The 23,157-nt window shown below is 39.8% G+C and overlaps 2 protein-coding genes and 1 pseudogene across 2 annotated transcripts; all 3 read right to left on the bottom strand.

Moving 5' to 3' along the window:
* Positions 1-951: 951 nt before the first annotated feature.
* Positions 952-1,439, bottom strand: LOC122658314 (annotated as a pseudogene).
* Positions 1,440-13,124: 11,685 nt separating this feature from the next.
* LOC122658313 (polyol transporter 5-like) lies at positions 13,125-14,800 on the bottom strand. Its single transcript, XM_043853236.1, has 2 exons — positions 14,659-14,800; positions 13,125-14,524 (listed from the first exon to the last, which is right to left on the bottom strand). The coding sequence occupies exons 1-2, from the start codon at positions 14,798-14,800 to the stop codon at positions 13,125-13,127; spliced, it is 1,542 nt and encodes a 513-aa protein (XP_043709171.1).
* Positions 14,801-18,371: 3,571 nt separating this feature from the next.
* Positions 18,372-19,953, bottom strand: LOC122658311 (polyol transporter 5-like). The gene is made up of 2 exons (XM_043853235.1): positions 19,872-19,953; positions 18,372-19,774 (listed from the first exon to the last, which is right to left on the bottom strand). The coding sequence occupies exons 1-2, from the start codon at positions 19,918-19,920 to the stop codon at positions 18,372-18,374; spliced, it is 1,452 nt and encodes a 483-aa protein (XP_043709170.1). The 5' UTR covers positions 19,921-19,953.
* Positions 19,954-23,157: the final 3,204 nt, after the last annotated feature.

The raw sequence follows: 23,157 nt of genomic DNA, 5'->3' as shown, positions 1-23,157 counted from the left end.
GTACAGAAACTAAGAATCAACAACACCAGGCAGACAATAACTCACGTACAGGAGAAGAGGTTGGGGGGGGGGGTAAAACCAATAACTCAAATTAAAAATTAGAATTAGGCTCAACTGAATAAGGAAACAGTAATTTTGTATTACAACCAATATCTACATCAAGGGGGAGAAATAAAGAGGTAAATGAAAACCCATTAAAGAATTAACCCTTACAAAATACAAAAAAGTCACAATCTCTTCCCAGACCCAGATATTGCATCAGGAAATCGTCGGGCGGTCTTGTGAGTGCCATCACCTGCAAGAGGACCAAGAAGTCACCAGAGAGAACCGGTGTGGTTCCGGCCTAGGGCTCTCCGATGCCAAAGTGAGATCTCCTGAGCAAACAGATGAATAGAGATTCTTCAAGATGGGTTGAGGGTGTGAGATACCTCTTCTTTTATAGTGGTCTGTGGCGGAGTGGAGAGTCCCTAGTTGATGTGGAGTCTTCTTCGAGGGTGGAGGAGTCATGAGTAGCAGGGCTCCTCCCTGGTTGGTTGTCTTCCCGTGAGACTTAGTATCAGTGTTGTCCTTCTTGGTGGATAGATCCTTCTACGTGGTAGATAAGGTCCCTGGTGCTTGAGTCCATCTGGGTTACGTAAGTGGTAGGTGATGGCCCGTAGTCCTCGCAGTGGTGTATATCTTGTTGGTGACGTGGTGGTGGTGTCCTCCAACTTGTACCTGCACCCTGTCGAGGTCTCAACACCTCAGTGGGTGAGGCTTGAGAGGGAAAGATGTCCAGGTGGTCCTTGGCCCAAGGTGGGTGGTGCCCAGGGCGGCTGGCGCCCCAGGGGATGGCGCCCAAGTGCAGGTGATGGCGCCCAAGGTGTAGCTGGTGTCTGGGTGGATCTCCTGTTGTTCAGGGACACGTGGCATCTTCTGATAGGGTGGGATGATTTGTGGTTCATCACCAGCCTAGACCGAGCAGTGGGTTCTATACCAGCAATCATCGCAAACAAGAAAACTGACTGAATTGCAATATAGCCAATATGCTATATAACCTGAAAGCCAGAACGAAAATCTAGGTTTCTGATTAATCTTGAGAGCTTTGATCTTAAGCCTGTACCTTGGCGCCCTGGGGATAACCTGACTTGGACCCATATGCAACTGGCCAGGACTGTTAGTGAGGAGAGGACCATCATCGTAAATATACCCGACAGGATGACCATAGCTTTTGCAATTGGTCTTGGTTCTGTTCCTCTGAATCCCCAGTAATTTACAGACTCAAAGAAAGGCATCGATTTGTCTTCTTTCTCAAATCTGAATTTGGTTTCATCGATCGCGACAAAGAGAGAGTGCCCTTTCTTGGACTCAAAGTAAAAATCGGGAGGAAAGAGTTGGTGGGTACTTAGATTCAAGTTGGTTTCGCATTCCGCACAAGTGTAAATTGAAGCCATTGATTAAAAGAATACGAGCGAAGAGATGTCCGACCGATAGAGAGGTTAAAGAATAAAGCCAGAGAGAAGTTGAAGTTCCATATGTAAAGCGGCGAAGAAATTTTGACGCAGCCCACCAAAAGGCGAAAGATCAAAGGACCAAATAGAAGCCTTCCATGGAGAAGGAATCAAAATTCTCAAAGAGAACTTTCAGAGTTACAAAACTATCAGAATTCAGAACTACCTTTCCCGGTAAGACGTAATAATAGGGATGTCCGTCAAAGACACGAAAACTTCGGGGGAGACGTAAGACGATATGTATTGAAATTCGAAATTGTTAAAAGAATTGTTATTTCTATTTTAATTTTATGAGGTAATTTCTATTCAGAAATTATTTGGTTTGATTTTTGCATCTTATTTCAGTGAAATAGAAATCAACTGGAATCAGGGTTTTAGTATTTGGGATCGAGATCGGGATCAATATCGGTCTCAGGCCTCCACCACCACCATGCCCAACCACCCCATTGCTGCCACCACCACTACCCCACTCTCTCAAAGAAATATAGAGAACATATTCTCAAAAATTAAACTATAAATGAATTTTAAATTCTTGAAATCTTTCAGATTGATCAAACCAAAACAATTTCAATTTCTTGGCCAAAAATCTATCTGCTAGAAATAGAAATCATACCAATAAGGCCCGTTTGGTAACGCTTGTGTTCCAGAATAGTTGTTTTTTACCTTTATCATTTTTTTCTATTTGTATGCTAGAAACATGTTTCTAGGCTCTAAAATGGTGTTTGGTAAACATGTTCCAGAAATGTTTTTAGAACAAAAAAACAACACAAATCTGTTTGGTAAAATCTGTTCTGAAAATCTTTTACCAAATTAATGAATTATTATAGAAATGTCATTACTTGACTAAACTTTAAGATTAAAATGAAAACATCCACCATTATCATATATGAATATCCAAAAAGGATCTTGGCAGATTCGAACCACCATCCTCTTAGAACATGCTTGAGACATCCTCATGTTCCAAGTGCTCTACCAATTTGAGCTAAAGACCCAACTAAGTAGAGTTTGTAGGAGAGTACAAGTATGAGATTGGGGGTACAAATTACTGAGATAAGTAAAGGGGTGAGAGGGAGAATCTAATGAAAAATAATTGGAGATGAAAGCTGCATCAGATCTAAATTGGTTACATGTGATTCTCAAGGGTTTGTTACCGTTTCACCTAAAAGCTTGAATTGTTCCTACACACACTCACACTCACCCCCACCCCCTTGCTGCCCCTACACACTCACAAACTCACATACTCACCCACCCACCCCTTGCTGCTCCTTGGGTGATTGTATTTCTGCAGACATGCATCTGGTCTGAACCATATTGGAAGGGTTATTCTTTCCCCTGGAGAACTCCACTCGACCCAAGTTTGAAGCATATCTGCTAGCTAGTGTCCTATTCCTTAACCCTCTAATTCTGAACCTAGTTCCTAATTTCATTAGTTTGCAATATCTCAGCAACTTGTAACCCCTCTGATCTGCGAATTACAGGGTTTGACCAACCCTTAGAGACCTACTCTTGGTTGGTGATTGATCCCTATTTAGGGTTTGAATACCTACTGTTTTCCCTGAGTTAAACTTTTTACTGTTACAAATCTGATTTGAGTTTATATTATTAACTGTAAGTCTGAACTTAGAACCTGTTTGGGTATAATTATTGAGATCCTGCTTGGGACTAGATCACTGTGACTTGGTCTTACATTAGGAGGTCTGCAAGGAGCCACCAAAGCAACTCCAAATTTCAGAAGAAAATAGAATCCAAGTTGAGGCAATATCATTAGGTGGAATGAATTTGTAAGGAGGATTCCGTATTATCATGACAACCTGGATTCTTGCAGGGAAAGTCTCTTTTTTATTAGCTGTCCAAGCTCACATGAACTCGTGGTATATGAGAGAAGGATTCTAGGGTCAAGAGAAAATTGATGAGATTCTTTCTCCTAATCAATGAGTTCCAGCCATGGAACTGAATCTCAGTTGAAACTGGACGAAATCTCTGAGTTTGTTAGTTAGATTCTAATCTAATGAATTTTTTTTCCCATTTCCTTATGACATATATAACATCAAAATAAAAGAATCAATAAAAGATGATCAAATAGAATTATTGTTGTGTAATTCTTTGCAAGGTAGAGGGGGCCAACATTTAATAGGAATTATAAATTTTGTAAGCACATGGTTAACATAAGCCCCTGTTCTTTTGTGGTAGAATAGTACCCTTCTATAGAATAAACCAGGCTGGTGCATTCCATTTTGGTTTCTCATTTCTAAAAATTTGAAATAGAATCTCTTGAAGACCAAGGAATTTGAGCTATGAACTTTAAAGTCTGAAATAATAAATGAAATTATCCGCAACAGATGAGTTGGTTTATACACCCCTTCTCAAACCCCCTTTCCATAGAAAAAATAAAGAAGAAAGGGGAACCTACTACAATAGCTTTTGGGGCTAATTATGAAGGCATTAGTTGCGAGACCCTTCATTGTATTCCTTTTTTTTTTAATTCACATAAAGTTCTTAAAAGAACGATTATTTCAAGTTTATCATGCTCTGTACAGATTATCACATGAACTAATCTATAACCGAAGGTTATAGTATGAATAAACAGAGAACAGAGCTGCACAACATACAATACCATGGCCATGACTAACAAAAAAACAATAACACGGCCTTAGATTTTCCTCAGAGAAGCAGATCTGAACACTTCCATTAGACATTATACGAACTTCCATTAACATTGCACAAAAAAAAAAAATAATAATAGAGAACCAAATCGGAAGACAAAAAAAATCAAACAAAAGAGGTGGGTTTTTTTTTTTTTTTTTTTTTTTTGACAAATAGGAAGAAGTAGAGAGGGGTTTTACCTTCTGGAGATTAGATCGGTATGTAGGAGGTCAGGGCTTGTGAGTAAACCTTCGCAGGAGAGGGGTTTTACCTTCAAAGCCTTGGATTTTAAGGGTTTCTGCAAAAATCAGAGTACAATGCTATAAATTGCAAGCAAAAAAATTAAAAGAAGAAGCTGCTACGCAGAGGAAGAAGGAGAAGAAGAAGAAGAAGAAGAAGCTACAAGTGGAGGAGAAGAAGAAGAAGAGGATTTACCTGAGTAGCGGCGGAAGACGATGTCGCAGAGTGGAGGAGACCTTCGGATCTTCTCAAATGGGGAAGACACGTTGCTTGGGTAAAAAGTCACTACTCGTTGGTGTCCAAGATTTTGTCGGACACAGATTTGCAAACAGTCCTTATTTTGTTTCAATTGAAGTGTTTCAAAAGTGAAGAAACAAGGGCACCGCTTGATAACTTTATCAGAAACTGTTTCTGGTGTTTTTTTATTCTAAGAAACAAAAAAACACCTAAAAAGTGTTTGATAAACAGTATTCCATATAAATTGTTTTTTAATGGATAAATCAAAATTTCTGCTCTCCAGAAGACTTTTGACAGAACATGTTGAACATGTTCTGCATGTTCAGCACAAATCTACCAAAAGTGTGCCCAATAAAATTAGGGACCAACCTTCACTCTCACAAAACGCTCACAAAGATCGTCTTCCTATTCTCCTCCATAGCCGCCTACTTCACCCTCTCTGTCTTCCTCCACCTCTTCTTGGCTCTCTTCCGCCGCAGCCACCGCCCGGGGCCTCTTGGCCCCATCCCTGTAATCCACAGCCTCGCCATGTCCCTTCTCTCCGTCGTCATCTTTGTCGGGATCCTCCTCTCCATCGCCTCTGAGATACGTGACATCCTTTGGTTTTGGCGGGGTTTCAAAACCTCTTTCCAGTGGCTCCTCTGCTTTCTGGGTTTGTTGAACATCGTCATCCGGAATTGGGTTTTAATGGAGAGAAAAGGGATTCGGTCGGTGGAGGGAATGGAAGGTCAAAGCGATGATGGGATTTGTGGTGTTGTGAGGTGGAGGGTTTTGAAATAGGGTAATAAATTGATGAAAAAAAGGGGATCAGGATTTGGGGGTTTTGTTCAACGAAGATGAAGAGGGGGGAGGATGTAGATGATGGCAGAAACTGGGGTCTTGGTCACGATGGTTTCAGGCTTCAGATGGGAGAAGAAATACGAGGTAAAGAAGAGAAAGAGGTTAGAAGAAGAAGAAGATGGAAAACCCATTCCAATCGTAGAATCGAAAAGGGCAAGAAAGGGGAAGAACTGCCGGTCCAAGAAGAACAACCCCTGAGAAGAAGAATTGTGTACAGGAGGTTGCAGCACCGGTCAATTCATCTTGAATGGGGAAGTTTCCAAAGGATATCATTGGCATTACAAAATTGTGGTTTTACCTACCTTATTTTTTGTTTACTTTTTGTTGCCATTCAATTTCTGTCATTTTTTTGGAGATCTTTGGACCTTCAACCTTGTTATCATGACCTTCAATATTTTTACAAGTGTTAGAGTTGGTTAGGAATCTTGGGATGCTTTTTCCCTGTTAAAGTTTGTTTCCAAGTTTACTAGTTGGGTTTTCTTCTTTTAAATAGCTTGTATTAGGATGAAATCAGAGAATGAATAGAATGGAATAGCTATGGTTTGAGTAGCCTGTGTGGCTATACATGTGCACACTTCTTCCCCCCCCCCCCCTCCTTTCTTCTTATGCGATTTCCCCTCTCCCTTGCAATTTTTCTCCCATCTGGCCCTCCGCCAACAACATTCATGACTTCCTCATTATGGCACCAAATCTATTCAATAAATGCCTAATAATCTGAAGTCATTTGGCAATTATATATTCCTTATTTTCACCTTGAAATTTGTAGATCGGTGAAGAGCATTGTATTCTAGAAATTAGACATTCACTAATTCAAATTGAACATTGATCTAGTTGCAATCTGAAAGGTGTCCAGTACCGTGACTATAGTCTCAAGTTTAGTATTACTGAACTCTTAATTAGCCTGGAAAAAAGTTCTTAATAATGCCTGGAACACCAAATATTTTGTTGCAGCATCATTTTTATTGACTCCTGCATTTCACAGAAAGTTGCTCACAACATTGTGCTTTCGTCCTTGACTTGAGTTTCATTTTTACCACCTACTGTTATTTCACTTGTACTTGTTTTGCTCTCACCTTATCCTGAGTTATCTTTTTCGTCTTGTTCTTTTTTCCCTTTCCTTTTTTTCCTAATCTGCCCTGATTAGTTTTGATTGCTGAACTGAGAGAGCACTGGTTTGTCATCCTGAATTTCAAAAATTTCTCAGCAGATATGGAAAACAGAATAGTAGACAAGAAGTTTTCTTTAAATTCAACTATTCTGCTAGTCTGTCAATCTTATAATCAATTATTTATGAACTTTTTCCCTATTATATCATTGTTTCAAGGCTTCTATGGATGTGTTCCTTTTAATCTGTATAGTAGTTTTATTTCTAGAAATCTGTTCCATTCCTTGCATCTCCCCCCATACATTTGTCTTGTTGGCTATTTAGAAAAAAGCAGTTAGAGAGGTGGTGACTTATCTTATTGGTTGAGGGAAAACAAATAGTATCTATTATTTGTTCTGAGTTCTTTTTGCGCATTGATTTCAGATTTAGATTAGGTTTAACAGTAGTTTGTAGAAGTACCAAAAGTACTTCTCTGCAGCAGCATATTGCCTTCTTTTGCCTTGCGGATGGCACCTAATGCTGCAGCAGCATTTGCAGTAGCAGGAATATTCAAAGCCTACTGGATTTCCATGTTTGAAGTACGAAGGAATGGATTACATAGCTTCTGTCTTCAGCATTTGCAGTAGTAGGAATGGATTGCAACATTTTTTTGGGGGAAAGAAAATAGATTATTCCATACATTATTAAATTTATGAAATCACTTGAAATTTAAGAATGGAATCCCTACAAATATAGTAATGATCATCTCTACTAGCAGTCATCATTATGAAAGTAGAACATATGGCATGCATGCAACTGTGGTTGGTGTCCAGAACCTTCACTCTCATAGGTGGTGGGCTCCCCTTAGGTCTTAGTAGTAGGATTATATATTAAACTGTTTAAAGCTTAATTAATGTTATCAGATTAGTTTAACACATTGAAGGTCTCTGGTTTTAGGTGATTGTACAAATTAACAAACCATAATGTTAATGCGTGGAGAGATTTTTTTTTTTTTTATATCGTATGAATAATAATTTTGGCTCATGGTTTGGTTCCAGTTTTGTATCTGATTCAGATGATTTAAGATTTAAATTAAGCCCGATTTCAAGCATCTTACAGCTTACGTAGGTACTAGTGTTGGTTCATTGAAAGTTCCTCCCCCTCCTACGCCCCTCATCATGTAGGATTTCTTTGAAGAGGTGAGAAGATGAGCTTTGTTTAAAGCTCAAAACTGTGACCACTCTCCCACACTTCAGGATAGGTAGCCAACCAGCTGATAGCAGTGGCATGCCTTTCCTTCTCTTTATTCTTTTGGCTTTGTAGATAATGGGAGCAATGAAAGAGAGAGTCCACAACAGCTTAAAGGGGTAGTAGCTATGGAGGAGACTGTTAGGTTTTTTGCCCCAATTAGAGGCTACCCATCTTGGCTCTGGTTTTGCTAATCTGGGTCAACATTCAGCTCTGCTATTATCTATGAAAGTAATCTCTGATTGCTCAAGGTGATTAGGGAACCCTGTTGTTACATAGGGGTGTCAAACAGTCATTTTGGTCTTGTTTTGAATGGTGTGAATCGGTTTTTGACATGCACCAGTCTAAAAGTTGTAAATAAGCATGACTTTAGTGGCTCCACTGATAAAGTACTATTTGATGGGTCTTTAGCACAAATTGGTAGAGCACTTGGAACATGAGCATGTTCCAAGAGGATGGTGGTTCGAGTCCACCAAGGCCTTCTTTATTCAACTGTTCATAGCATAGTCAGTTATGCTACTAATCCACACAAGAACCCAATTTTAATGGCATCTTTAAAATTTGACATATTTTTATATTTACTTTGGTTATGTTAATGAGATATTTTAATGTTATGCTAAGGTTGGTAAGAAAAGGATTTGACAAGTCTTTTTTTGGTATAATTGACAAAGAAATGGTATTATCGTAATTAATATCAAATATGGAATTACAATGTTTATTTTAACATTTATTATCTAAAATACATTATTCAAGACAAATATTATTAAAGTTGGTCACATTACATGTTCCCAGAAACAGATTTTATCAAGCACTAATGGTATTCCAATTGTCTTCTGGAAATGTTTCCAGAACAGGTTTACTAAGCGGGTAAAAAATGGTTTCTCAGCAAAGAAAATGAAAAAAACTATGCTGAGAAACAAAAAAAATATTTTGGTGTTTCTCAGCACATTTCCAGAACAGAAACACCTGGTAAGGTTATCAAGCGGTACCAAGGTTTTCCTTGTTTCGTCGAAACGTTTTTTGTGTTTTTTTTTTTACCCGGTCTGTTTCACTGGCACATAAAAACAGACCGATGCACCCAAACGGTAGATTCCGTTTTTCTGTGCCAGTAGCATAGAAAAACGCCAAAAACAAGAAACATAAGTGTTACCAAACGGGCCCTGAGTGATAATTGTTTATTAAATAGTGCAGTTTTAATTTTGAAATGATAAGTTATCAGTTTTATATCAATTAAAATTGATTAGGATCAGTATACTATTGAATTTTTATATACATTAAATATAGTAAATTTATACCATGTAAATTAATTTAAGGGAGGGGGGTTCTCTGCCCATCAGCATGACCCATGCATCAGCATAGGAGCTGACCCTAATGCATACGAAAGCATCAACAGGGTGCAGGATTTTCACATTCATGGAGCGGGCAGTCATCTCACCTCCCTTTGTGTCTGCGCTGGTGCAGACGCCAGGCTGGGATATTTTTCCATTCATTTAAACATTTTTTTTCCTTAAGTTAATTTGGATCAAGATCTCACTCAAACCCAACAGCATCAGATTTCTTTTTTGAGTTTAAAAAATAGGTTCTTTCCCACTTGGACCAAGATTTTAAAGATGAGGGGGTGTAAATGAAGATAGGCCATACTTGAGGGGGGGTCTCTATATTTTTTCCTTATTATTATTAATAAAAAAAAAAGGGCGAATAGTGGATGTTTCCTTTCAAAGGATGACTATTTAAAAAGAACAGAGCCCAATGGATTCCCTTCTGCTTACATGTTTGTTGACTATTTCCACTCAATCACATCCATTTATTTTACCAATCAAAATGTAAAATTCTTCTCCCATGGTCCTCAATTCTTTTAGATGCTCCCATTTGAGTAAAAGAGCTTTTTTATACAATTCAAATGCAGAGATTTCTCCATACAAAAACCAGTTTTTAGAACGGATAATAGGGTTATAGTCCACTTTTCTAAGATTGTATTACTGAGAAAAACGGTCATTACAAATTTATAATGCAATCATATATTTTAATTTTTATAAAAATACATATATAGCCCTAAAAATTTTTTTGGTAAGGTAGGACGATTCTTACAGGCCGTCGGCCCCTATGGCCTCTTAATAATTCTTCGGAATCAATAAAGAACGCTAATCAGTCAGATGAATTATGTCATTCTACTTATCCAGACTATATCAACGACTCCAAATGCGATGATACACTTGGAAACATAATTAATTTTGTTTTCAGGCATATACTGGATCATTGCCTTAAAACCCGAGTGGCCAAAGCTCTTAAACACAAGATCTCCCCCGGTCTGTGTAAGGATCTGCTAAACACCGAATTTGAATTCAGTACAAAGTCAATTCATCATCGTTCTCATAAATCTAAATCTAAGTCTAAATATACCAAACGGTATAGATGGAAAAAATATAATTCCAAGGACTTTCTCTCTAAACCTAAGAAGTCGTTTATCCACAAACGCTTTATTAGAAAAAAACCCCCTTACACACAAAAAACATGGGACAAGACTAATTGCACCTGTTATTTGTGTAATGAAAAGGGCCATTTTGCAAATGAATGTCCCAATAAAACTAAGAATGCCCGTAAGATGATTCGTTACTTAGATAAATTTAATTATAAGGTATTATTCTTTTCTGAAGTTTCAGACCCCACTGAACTTCTTAATGAATTAGTCTCTGAATCCGACGATCAAACGTCTGATGACGAGTCTGATTTCTTTTTTATGGAAAATGAGACTCAGGAAACCCCTCCTTCATACTCATCTATCCCTATTGAGATCACACCTATTTCGGCCTTGTGAGAGAAGACGTTTCTTTTGACCCCAATCTCTTGAATAAAATCAAAGAGGTTACTCATGATGAGGTTTACAAGCTATCCAAGCTTAGTAATCTCTGGTCTCGGCATTATTTTGACCAAGCTTGTGGTAATACCACTGCCTAGTCTATAGATGACGCTAGTCTTGAACTTTAGAACTATACTTCAGTTTCATCTTCATTTTCCCTTTCTTTCTATTTTGGTATCAGAGTCTTAGTACGCTCTCACCTTTTGTAACCGCACTCTACCCCAAGAGTATAGAATTTGCTAATGAAAGTTGAATAGCACCGAGGATCGACCTCCGATCGTCGCTTCTATTCTCCGATCTGCAGCAGAGTGAAAGAGGAGAACTCATCTCTGACTATTTGTAATTTGTGTACGGTATATATGAAGAATTAGAACTATACTTCAGTTTCTTCTTCTTTTTCTGTTTCGACCTTGCCTTCTCCGGCGACGACATATCACAGCAAAAGTCTACCTGCGAATTGGTAGATCGATAAGGATTACCCCCTTTGAGTGCAGCGACGGATCTTTTCTTTGATCAATAGTACCTGCTACGCATGCACTAATTCTGGTACTATCCCTTAAGGACGGATTATCCGCTAACGAGTGGTGAAGTACGAAGTTTTAATTTCTGATTGTTTTTATCTTTGTAATTTCCACGGCCATATTTTCTGTAGTGGTGGTGATGTCCAGCGAAACACTGGTATTGAAAAACCGGAAGTGTTTTGGACCCTTTGTCCTGCCGATACTATAGAACGGGTTTAGCCCCCAGGAAATTATCTTTGTAATCTGCAATCACTATTATGGCTTCCCCTCCCCCTTGTTATGGTGATCCATCTTTCCCTTCTGAACATGGCACACATGCGTTACCAGACAATCTTAGTATTAGTGGCGTTTTAAAATTTTTAATTGATATGTCATTAGATAACCAAGAAAAAATCACAAAAAAATTAGATAATACAATCACTCTACTTACTGATCTGGTTGACAACCAACCGATCATACCCCCTGAACTCCCTCCCCGGGACACCTTTCTAGTTATTAGCACTTTTACTGAGGACAACTCAGAAGACCAACCTGTTTCGGATGATTTTCTTTACCTAAAAGAAATCATGGACCATTGGAAAGATCGTTATAAAACGACTACAGACCCAATGGACCAAGACTGACTCTTCCGTATAATGCAACAATTCTATGTTGACAACCAACAGAGTTTTGTCGCACATAACTTTGTTCTTTTTTTCGATGACAAAGATATGGTTCACCAAGAATCATCTTCATCTTCTTCTGACTCAGATTCAGAAGCTCTTCCCTACAGTACCCCCACTGTTGGTGATGGTGATGTGTTCTCATTATATTTTTTGGGTATTTTTATATCATGCCAATTAAGCACTCGAGGTTGTATCTCGTGCTCATAGGGTCGTGGTTCAAAGAGTTCCACGAACCGTTTGTCAGGGAGGGGCAATAGTTTAGTAGAGGTAACGTTAATTAACTCATGTAAATATTTTCAACTAACAGCAAGATTATGACTGTCAGCCTTCATGCAAGTCCATTGAGTTTTTATCTTCAAAACCACGGAATCACAAAGATTCGGGTCATGGATAGAAATAAAGAAATTGGGTTTAAGTTTGAACCAAACCGAACCATTAACCAAGTTGGATTCGATTCCACCAATAAGAGCGTTGAGTGGCTCTTAAAGGAATCTCTTATCGAAAATGACAACAACAACAGGGGTGTCGATACCTTGTCGAAAAAGAACAGTTAGTTCAATCTGTATGAGACCAATGTGTATGTATCTCAATTTAGGGTGTTTTTTAACCAATCATTTGATTTGGTCAGGATTGAACAAAGAAAGTTCAAGACTAGCGTCATCTATAGACTGGGCAGTGGTATTACCACTACTACGCTCTCACCTTTTGTAACCGCATTCTACCCCAAGAGAATAGAATTTGCTAATGAACGTTGAATAGCACCGAGGATCGACCTCCGATCGTCGCTTCTATTCTCCGATCTACAGCAGAGTGAAAGAGGAGAACTCATCTCCGACTATTTGTAATTTACGCAATGTGGCATGTACCTGCACCCGAACACAGCCACGCACAAAATGACTGACACACTCCTTGAAAGGGTGAAAAGAACCAGGAGTACACCGATCTGCTTAAATCAGCATGATTAATTGAGAATTACGTATGGGAATCATATCGCAACAAGCCATCATTTTTTATTTTTTTTGTGTGGGGTAGAACAAGAAACCACATCCCCTGCTATTACAGCACGGTGCTGTAGCACATCGTGCGGTGCAGCAGAGGCCATGTGCACCATGTGGGGTCATGTGGCACAACGGGCCCCACACGGTGCACATGGCCTTTGCTGCACCGCACGATGTGCTACAGCACCGTGTTGTAACAGCAAAGGATAAAATTTTGGTAGAACAAGCAGCCATCAATAAGATTTCCCTCAAACTTAGAAAATATCCCTTCAAATTTCCAAATTAAGTACTATATATTACATTAATTTTGGTTTTCTGCAACATCATTATCCTTCTTCATGGACTTTTTCCACTTAAACATACTTGTACTAAACAATCCTTCCATTTCTTCTAAGGTTTTCCCCCGCGTCTCTGGTAGGGATGCGTAGAAAAACATCCACGCTCCTGCGGTTATCCCCGCGAACATAAAAAATGTCCCTTCGATGGTGAGGGCCTTGTACAGTGACAAGAACGTCATGCCTAAAAGCCCACTCATCAATCTATTCGCCGCCACACCTATGCTCACACCCTGCGCCCGCAGCCGTACAGGTAATATCTCCGAACCATACACCCAAGGAATGGGCCCAAACCCAATCGAGAATGAAGCTACGAACAACAACGTCATAGCCACACACAAAACTATGGCCCACATAGGCGGCTTCTCCGAATGATCAACCACCATTAAAGCAGATGCTAATCCCAACAAACACACGATCACACCTCCTACACTTGTAAGAAGCAGCGGCCGCCGTCCGATCCTGTCCACTAGAAACGTAGCCACCAAGACGAACATTGTCTTACAAATTCCAACGGCCACAGTCGCTCCCAGCATATCACTCTTTTTCTTAATCCCGGCCTGTTGAAAGATGCGTGGGCTGTACAACACTAAAGCATCTATCCCCGACGCTTGCGCGAAGAAGAATAAACTAACGGATATGATTAAGACACGACGAACAGATGGTGTTGGTCGGAGGAGTTCCTTCCATACACCTTCACCATTGTTGCGTTTGGGTACGGTTACTACGTCGTCCACAATATTTTTTGATATTCCAACGGCGGTCTTGATCTCGGCGAGTCTTAGCTCGGCTTCTTCCTTGGAATCACATGTTTTAATGAGTACTTGCCTAGCTTTACCGAGTTGACCCTGTAAAACGAGCCAACGCGGTGACTCGGGCATGACGAGTATCCCAAATGCTAATAACAACGAAGGAATCCCTCCAACTCCAAGCATGAGTCGCCAACTGAGGTTTGCGGGAAGACCAGCGAAGGCGATGTTGGAGACGTAGCCAAGTAAGACTCCGGAATTGATGAAGACTTCAGGGAAGGATGTTAAAAAGCCTCGAGCAGTCGCCGGAGCAATCTCAGCGGTATAAACCGGAGCGATCATGAGAGCAAAACCGACGCCGATTCCGGCGACAATTCGACCCACCAAGAGCCATCCGAAATTTGGAGCTAGACCCATAAATATAGCTCCAGCGAAGAAGATTACAGAAGCAAAGACGATGGTGTAGCGACGACCGATCCAATCGGAGATCCGTCCAGCAAAGGCAGAGCCGAGTAGGGAGCAGATGTTGATGATTCCGACTAGAATTTCTATTTGTGGGTCGGACATCTTTAGATCTTCTTTGATGAAAATTGCGGCTCCGCTCATAACACCAGTATCTGAATGAATGAATGAATGAATGAATGAATGAATGAATTAAGAATGAATTAAGAGGAAGGAGAAGCAGAGACAGAAATTAGAGAAGAAAGCAGAAACAAAAACCAGAAACAGAAACAGGGAGTGTTAGACGTACCGTAGCCTAGTAAAATAGAAACCGTTGAAGCTAAAATAGCAGAAACCATAGAATATGTGTTACTCTTCCGTTTGCCCTGCTGCTGCAATTCAAGTGGGGGCACGGCAGAAACGCCACTGTTGAGAACTCCTCCTTCACCCATGTCTTTCAGCTCTCAAACTTTTTGAGAGAGGGACAAGGGCAGAGAAGAGGAGTAATAGAATTCTCTGAATCCATTTCATGCTTGGATCGATCAATAAGTAGTACTATGCTACACTAAAAATAGAAATCCAACTAGATCCCAATTTACATGGCATTATTAGTAAACAAATCTCTTCCAATAGATGTGAGTCTTCTCATCTGTGATAGGTGATTACCGATACCAATATGGATCACCCATTAACAAAAGCACAAGCACAGTTATCTTCTTTCTTTGTATCTTGTAGCTTTACTTGTATTTCACGGGAGATTAACAGCGTGGTTGACTCCTTGGCTACGAGGGCACTGTCATTAACATGCACTGTTGATTGACCCATTTCCATTCCATGGCTGCGTGAGATGTATTCATTCTCCCTGCCATGAGCTTGCATGTTTTATCCTAATAAATTTGTACTTATTTACCAAAAAACAAAGAGATAAAGATAATGTCTAAATATAGTGATTGTTAAGGAAACAGATATGTAATTTGAAATTTAAATTCAAAAGTCCAATTGACTAGGTCTATCTAGCTGTTGTAAACTTATCCATAACCAACGTGGCAACGTTATCCGTCTGTAACAAACTCATTTTCAAATTCAAAATACAAGTCTATAAAGATCAACGCAAACCCATCTTCAAGGGCAAGCGAAGTTCCTCACAAACTCTATCGTTTACCTTCATAATGTCTATAACTCCTCCTCATAACAGTAAGTCAAATTTAATCATAATGTCTAAGACTCAATCTATCCCTTAGAGAGACAGACCCAACTGTAATATCTCTACAAAATAGGAAACCAACCTCGTCCATTAATGTGAATGGAATGTAAAACAGTACCTGTGCTTGATAATTCAAATATCTTCTTAATTTCTTAATTAATACTTCTAACATACATCCTCCTCTACTTTCAGGTCAGCGCAACGCATTAATTAGTATCAACCCTAGCTAGCTAACCTTACCCCCGCTCGAGCAAGACACTCGGGCAGGGGTAGGGCGGTCTTTTTGCCACCTGCTGTGTCTAAAGTGTACGGTGCAGTACAGGCAGCTCGGCAGTAGAGGGATCCGACCCCAAAAACAAGGCATAGCCCAGCAAACATCCTCTGTAAATGAGCCCTGCAATTCAGATGGCTGTGATTTTAAAGTAAGATAAATTGGTCCCTCCCCCCCCCCCCCCCCACCCCACCCCACCCTCCTCTCTCTTCTTAATGCCAGACCCTCATTGATTTTCAGAAAAGAATAGTGGATGTTTCCTTTTCGAAAGATGATGAACAAATCCTTCACAAACTACAGTATATCAAAGGCAGAGCTCAAAACCTCATACCATGTAGATAGTATTGGTTTCCTTTATAGGGCAGCCAACGCGATGTTGGATGGACTGGAGTACTTTTAAAATCCTGTAAGAAAAGAGTAGTTATTATAATTGGAGACAATAATTGATAGAAATAGTCTCAAGTAGAGATCAACATTCCAGAACAGAGCCCAATGGATTCCCTTCTGCTTACATTTTTGTTGACTATTTCCACCCAATCACTACCATTTATTTCATTACAATTTACTTTACCAATCAAAATGTTAGTATTCACTTCAGATCTAACTAAACGGAGCCTAAACCTACAAAAATTCTTCTCCCACAGACCACATATTGCAGTTCTCAATTCTTTTAGATCCTCCCATCTGAGTAAAAGAGCTTTTCTATGCAATTCAAATACACAGATTTCTCCATACAAAAACCAGTTTCCAGAACTATCCTTAAAAATATCTTGGTTGGTGACAACATTAAAAGCAACAGGTGTTGAGTCCTCAATCCAACCTCTTCAAATGCACTTTCACATCCTCAAAGAGTCTAATATATTTCCCACTGGAACTCAAAACCTAAGTTGAAAAAAGAAGGGTGGAGGTTTTGTCCACACCATGTATCCTTATGTGGTCTGCACACATTTGCTATGTGGCAGCTTGGTTGGGGCTCAAATATTGTGGAGAGGTGAACCCGAACATTTTCTGCTCCCTTGTCGAGTCTCAGCTTGAATGTAGTTTGCCAAGTGGCAAAACAAAGCATTGAAAATTTTGGAACTACCAAAAGGGTGGTTTGCCATTACATGGGAGGGTAAATATTTTAATTTGAGGCTGAAATTTAACACACACGGACAATCCAGATCATTCCCTAGATATCCACCAGGCAGAATTGCCACATCATCCAGTCACATGGCACAACTAAGTCTGCAGACCACATAAGGTTTTGTTGTCAATGCAGACCACAAAACCTTTTGCCAAAGAAAACGATACATAATTACCAAGAAAAATGTAGATCCCATATGAGTAGAAACTTTATGGGGAAATAACTCAACTCAACCTTATCCCAACTAAATGGATCCTTTTTCTCCAATTAGCTCTATTCAAAGCTATACTTGTTATAAGTCCTAAGCTAGGCATGTCTTTCCTCATCAGTTATCCTAGTCTCATTTTAGGTCTACCCCTGGCTCTTGTAGCTCATTCAATCTGAATGAAATCACTCCTCAGATCCCCATACTATCTCGTTTATTAATGGGACAATCCAGTACTGGGTTTTAGCAAAACGGTTCCCGGTTCTAGTCCCAAATTGACACCCTTAATCGTGGATGGGGGGTTGGTTACATTGATTATTCATAGACACAAAAATAAAATCTCCTATATTGACTCAACTACTAAGACTTTCCTAACTAGACCACTAACTTACTAAGGACTCTAAATTTCTTAAACTTACTCAATTTAGGAGAAGATAATAATTTTTGTGCACCATCCTTAAAACTCCACCTTTGGGCTTTATATTTTACAGCCCATTAAAACAATGAAACCCAAAAACTAAGACCCAACTCAACTATACTAAAACTTGACCCAAATTTAAACCAAACCAAAGGATACAACATAACCACAGAGAACAAGCCCTGGTTACAACCTGATAGCCAAATAACCAAAAAGGATAAAAACCTCAAACTTTAGGGAAACAATTATTTCAGTTCCATATCCTATACAACAACCAAAGAGAACAAGAAAAGATTAACTATATATGCCCAAAAGTATTCAATGGAGCTTGTGCACTAAAACAATCCAGATTTCTCTACTTACCCACCCAAATCCAAGCTAAGCAATGGTGCATTAGGGAAATTTAGAAAGTGAGAAAGAATTGAAATTGAAATCATTCAGCATAATCCACTTCAAACAATCCTGATGCATACTAAAGCCAGAACTCCACTACAAAAAAATTTATGTTCTGGACATGTTACTCTAGTTTATAGTCAGATTCAAGGTTCACAATTTGACACCTTTTAGCAAAGAAGCAAAAAGAAACATAATTCAAAGTCATTTATATTATTCTAAACTGTTCCACAGTTCATGATGGTTTTGGAATAGGAAAACTTATCCATCATCCCATTTCATGGTGGACTATAAAGACTTTGAAAAGTCAGAACCAAATGCGAAAATGAAACTATATCAATTCAAGAATTCCCTCAAACTTAGAAAAAATCCCTTCAAAGTTCCAAATTAAGTACTACATATTACACTAATTTTGGTTTTCTGCAATGTCATTATCCTTCTTCATGGATGATTTCCACTTAAACGTACTTGTACTAAACAATCCATCCATTTCTTCTAAGGTTTTTCCCTGCGTCTCTGGTAGGAACATGTAGAAAAACGTCCACGCTACTCCGGTTATCCCCGCGAACATGAAAAAAGTCCCTTCGATGGTGATGGCCTTGTACAGTGACAAGAACGTCATGCCTATAACCCCACTCGTCACCCTGTTCACCGCCACACCTATGCTCACACCCTGCGCCCGTAGCCGTACAGGGAATATCTCCGAACCATACACCCAAGCAATGGGCCCAAACCCAATCGAGAATGAAGCTACGAACAATAACGTCATAACCACACACAAAACTATGGCCCACATGAGCTGCTTCTCCGAATGATCAACCACCATTAAACTAGATGCTAATCCAACCAGAGACACGATCATACCTCCTACACTTGTAAGAAGCAGCGGCCGTCGTCCGATCCTGTCCAATAGAAATGTAGCCACCAAGATGAAAATTGTCTTACTAAATCCAACGGCCACAGTCGCTCCCAGCAGATCATTCTTCTTCTTAATCCCGGCCTTCTGAAAGATGCGTGGGCTGTACAACACTACAGCATCTATCCCCGACGCTTGCTGGAAGAAGAATAAACCAACGGCTGCGATTAAGACACGACGAACAGATGGTGTTGGTCGGAGTAAGAGCTCCTTCCACACACCTTCACCACGGTTGCGTTTGGGTACGGTTACTACGTCGTCCACACAATTTTCCGGTATGCCAACGGCGGTCTTGATCTCGGCGAGTCTTAACTCGGCTTCTTCCTTGGAATCACATGTCTTAATGAGTACTTGCCTAGCTTTACCGAGTTGACCCTGTAAAACGAGCCAGCGCGGTGACTCGGGCATGATGAGTATCCCAAATGCTAATAACAACGAAGGAATCCCTCCAACTCCAAGCATGAGTCGCCAACTGAGGTGTACGGGAAGACCAGCGAAGGAGAAGTTGGAGATGTAGCCAAGTAAGACTCCGGTGTTGATGAAGACTTCAGGGAAGGAAGTTAAAAAGCCTCGAGCAATCGCCGGAGCAATCTCAGCGGTATAAACCGGAGCAATCATGAGAGCAAAACCGACGCCGACTCCGGCGACAATTCGACCCACCATGAGCCATGCGAAATCTGGAGCTAGACCCATAAGTAAAGCTCCAGCGAAGAAGATTACAGAAGCAAATACGATGGTGTAGCGACGACCGATCCAATCGGAGATCCGTCCAGCAACGGCAGAGCCGAGTAGGGAGCAGACGTTGATGATTCCGACTAGAATTTCTATTTGTGTGTCGTTTATCTTTAGATCGTCTTTGATGAAAATTGCGGCTCCGCTCATAACACCAGTATCTGAATGAATGAATTAAGAGAAGGAGAAGCAGAGACGAAATTAGAGAAGAAAGCAGAAACAAAAATCAGAAACAGAAACAGGGAGTGTTAGACGTACCGTAGCCTAGTAAAATAGAAACCATTGAAGCTAAAATTGCAGAAATCATAGCAAATGTGTTTCTCTTCCGTTTGCCCTGCTGCTGCAATTCAAGCGGGGGAACGGCAGAAACACCACTGTTGTGAATTCCTCCTTCAGCCATGACTTTTTGAGAGAGGGACGAGGGCAGAGTAGTGGAGTAGTAGAATTCTCTGAATCCAGATCCTCTCCTGTGAAAATAGGGAAACCGAGAATGGGTAGATAGAATTGATATGAATTGAAGAGATTACAAAGAGCTATATTATAAAATAATAGCTTGACCCAAAAGGAAATAAAAGAAAAACAGGAAACAATAAATCTACAAGGCAATCGATTTCTACCCAAAAAAAAGACAAAAAAACAAATCTCTTCCAATAGATGTTGATCAGTAGTACTATGCTACACTAAAAGCAGAAATGGAACTAGATCCCGATTTACATGGCATTATTAGTAAACAAATCTCTTCCAATAGATAGTGAATCTTCTCATTTGTGATTGGTGATTGGTGATTGGTGATTAGTGATACCAATATGGATCACCCATTAACAAAATCACATCATCCGCACTCCTCAATTTTAGCCACAAATTACTCGATCAAGAGATAGAGATAAAAGGCCATCATACTCCTCATAACTGTTTTGTCTTTGGCGACTGATACCAAGTTAGGAAACAAGGCTGAGATTGAGAAATGGATAGAGATCGAATTTGAATTTGAATTTGAATTTGAATGTTTTCCCTTATCATCATATGTGATAGGGTGCATATATTTATAAATTATCTTCTAACGATTACACAGTAATACAAGGTACAAGAGTTTGAAATTTAGTTTCACTCAACAATCTCCTATTACGTAGGATTAGGATAATCTTGGACGATGGAACCTCTCCAACGTCTAATGACCTTGTCAAACCTTTTGAAATTTGAATCTTTGAATTTCTGTTCACAAATTCAAATATCTTCTTTCCTAATAAATCCTCCTCTACTTTGGCAAAGCATTAATTAGTATCAACCCTAGCTAGCTAAGCTTTATCTAGCTGCAAGCTCCCATTAATCCATTCTTTCATGGTAGCGCGCTGTCCTTCGATGACGATTCCAACTTCTAAGGAATTAAATGGATTCTAGATCTGGTTCTTCAGGACCTTGAATTGAAGCAGTAGTATCAATAGTAGTGATGGCCGGATGATAATATAAGAGAGAGCCATGAGAATGATGACACCCCACTCGCGATCACCACCATCACCTCCACTGTTCCTCCTCCTCCTCCTCTCATGGCTTCATTCTCTACCAATCCAACCACCTAACTTTCAAACGTGACCTTCAGATTTGGGTCATGCAATTCCCCACCTCCCCAAAACCCTCCTTCCTCCCAAAACGAATTGAATGTGCTTCTCTATCCTTTAATTAGTCTCTACTCTGTTGTCGTTTTTGGGGGGTGAAAGAGTCAATTTATTCAAAGAGAAACTGACTGGTTGGTTTGACTCTAAGATTAAGAGTGATAGAAGAGTCATAAATGTAATTTTTATCCTAAATACAATGTCCGATATCATATCTTGTGAGATTAGTTTTTGTTAAGTTTTTTTTTTATAATATATATTCTAGGAAAAAAGTTTTATGTCCGGGGGTGCGGCCTACGCCAGCACTCCCATGAGTCTATCTCTCTCCTCCCCATGTGAAAAGACATCTCTGCCCCCTTATTTTGAGGAGGAGAGAGATAGACACATGGGAGTGTTGGCGTAGGCCACACTCCTAGATAGAGAACTACTTCCCTATATCCTATTAAGGTGAAAGAGGAAAGAGGAAGTCAATGCGCTAGTTTTAAGGCAGGTATCTGTTTCCCCTAAACTTCACAGCTCAAGAACTAGACCAGGGGAGAGTTAGTTTCTCACTATGGGTTCTACTCTCGCCTCAGTAATCTGAGGACTTCACAAAGATAAACAGTAGCCGAAGACAAAGGAAACGTCTATTCACTATGACTCTTGTCTGGGATGAAAAATCTACAATGTAAAGCATAAGGATACAGGAAACGAAATTCCTTAAGATCACACCATTGTTAAACTAAAGCTACGAAAGTAAAGATAAATAAAAAGTGCAAGTTTTGGGTATTTAATTGATGCCTTCTCTACATTCCTCCCTTGCTATTTATGTGATGAGCAGAATAACGAATTGATTGATTATCGCGCTAGCCACTATCTCCCACGCTTCCTGATTCTGCTCTAACTGTTTGCACGAAAATAACCACCTGGTCGATTATAACCGTCGGCGCTGATCGCTCGCAACTGCCACTTCCTCTTGACCGAGCACAGTAGACACGCCCCTTCTGCCCGAGCTCCGTGATCTTCGGTCAACATCCACTTTGGCTTCGTGACGGAAGATCTTGGGCGAAATTTGGGTGTAAACAATATCCTGGTTTTTAGGTATGTTGGGAATCGTGAAATCAAGGAAAAGCTTGTTTTTAGGAATGAATGTGATATATCGAGTGAATTTCTAGGTGAGTATCGTAGGAACGGATAATACCACGTTACAAAACCAATACCAGACCTGATCAATGCAACTGCACCAATATCAGTCAGGTATCGGGATCGGCAAGGTGCAAAACCGATGCAGATCGCCCGATACGGATGATTCAATTCAAATGGCTGGGATTTTAAAGTAAGATAAATTGGTCTCCCCTCCCCCTCCTCTCTCTTCTTAATGCTAGACCCTCAATTGATGGGGGGAACCTCAAATCACAATGGTCAAGTGGATATCAACCTACATCTGATTATGCATAGATCAGCAACATATTCGCGCTTAGAGAACCATTTAAATCTACAACTGCTACAAGCAATAATTAATACAGCAAATTCTACATGCAAAGACTTTCACATTTTCAGATTTTCACTTGTGTCATTGGACAAGTCAGCAACCAAAGCCACTATGGAAAAGAATCCTTGGGTAATTACTATTTCCCCATTACCAAACCTTGGTATATCAATCTGTTATTTAAAAAAAAAAATTTGATAAATAAAGAAGTATTAAAAGAAATGGTTGGCAGTGGTAAAACAAATTTAAACACCCACACAGAGGCAGGAATGGTACCTCCAGGTCTTTTAATCATGGTTTTTTTTCTTCTCTCTTCAATTGGTGGCTTTGATTTTGCTTCAACCCTTCTTCCATAACTGTTCATTAGAAATGGTATCAATTATTATCACTACAAAACCATTTTGAGTTTAAAATGAATTGATCTGGTCCAATATAGATTGCTGAATTAAAATTCAATCCCAAGTGA

The sequence above is a fragment of the Telopea speciosissima genome, chromosome 4, assembly GCF_018873765.1.
Source record: "Telopea speciosissima isolate NSW1024214 ecotype Mountain lineage chromosome 4, Tspe_v1, whole genome shotgun sequence".
Lineage (NCBI taxonomy): Eukaryota > Viridiplantae > Streptophyta > Magnoliopsida > Proteales > Proteaceae > Telopea > Telopea speciosissima.
Note: the sequence above shows the minus strand (reverse complement) of the source record. Positions and strands in the feature narration are given on the sequence as shown.

Excerpts from the sequence above, each read along its gene's own strand:
- LOC122658313 (XM_043853236.1), bottom strand. The coding sequence starts at position 14,800 with ATGGGTGAAGGAGGAGTTCTCAACAGTGGCGTTTCTGCCGTGCCCCCA. Across the intron at positions 14,525-14,658 it reads TTCTATTTTACTAGGCTACG|ATACTGGTGTTATGAGCGGA; the intron begins GTACGTCTAACA and ends TCATTCATTCAG.
- LOC122658311 (XM_043853235.1), bottom strand. The coding sequence starts at position 19,920 with ATGATTTCTGCAATTTTAGCTTCAATGGTTTCTATTTTACTAGGCTAC. Across the intron at positions 19,775-19,871 it reads TTCTATTTTACTAGGCTACG|ATACTGGTGTTATGAGCGGA; the intron begins GTACGTCTAACA and ends TCATTCATTCAG.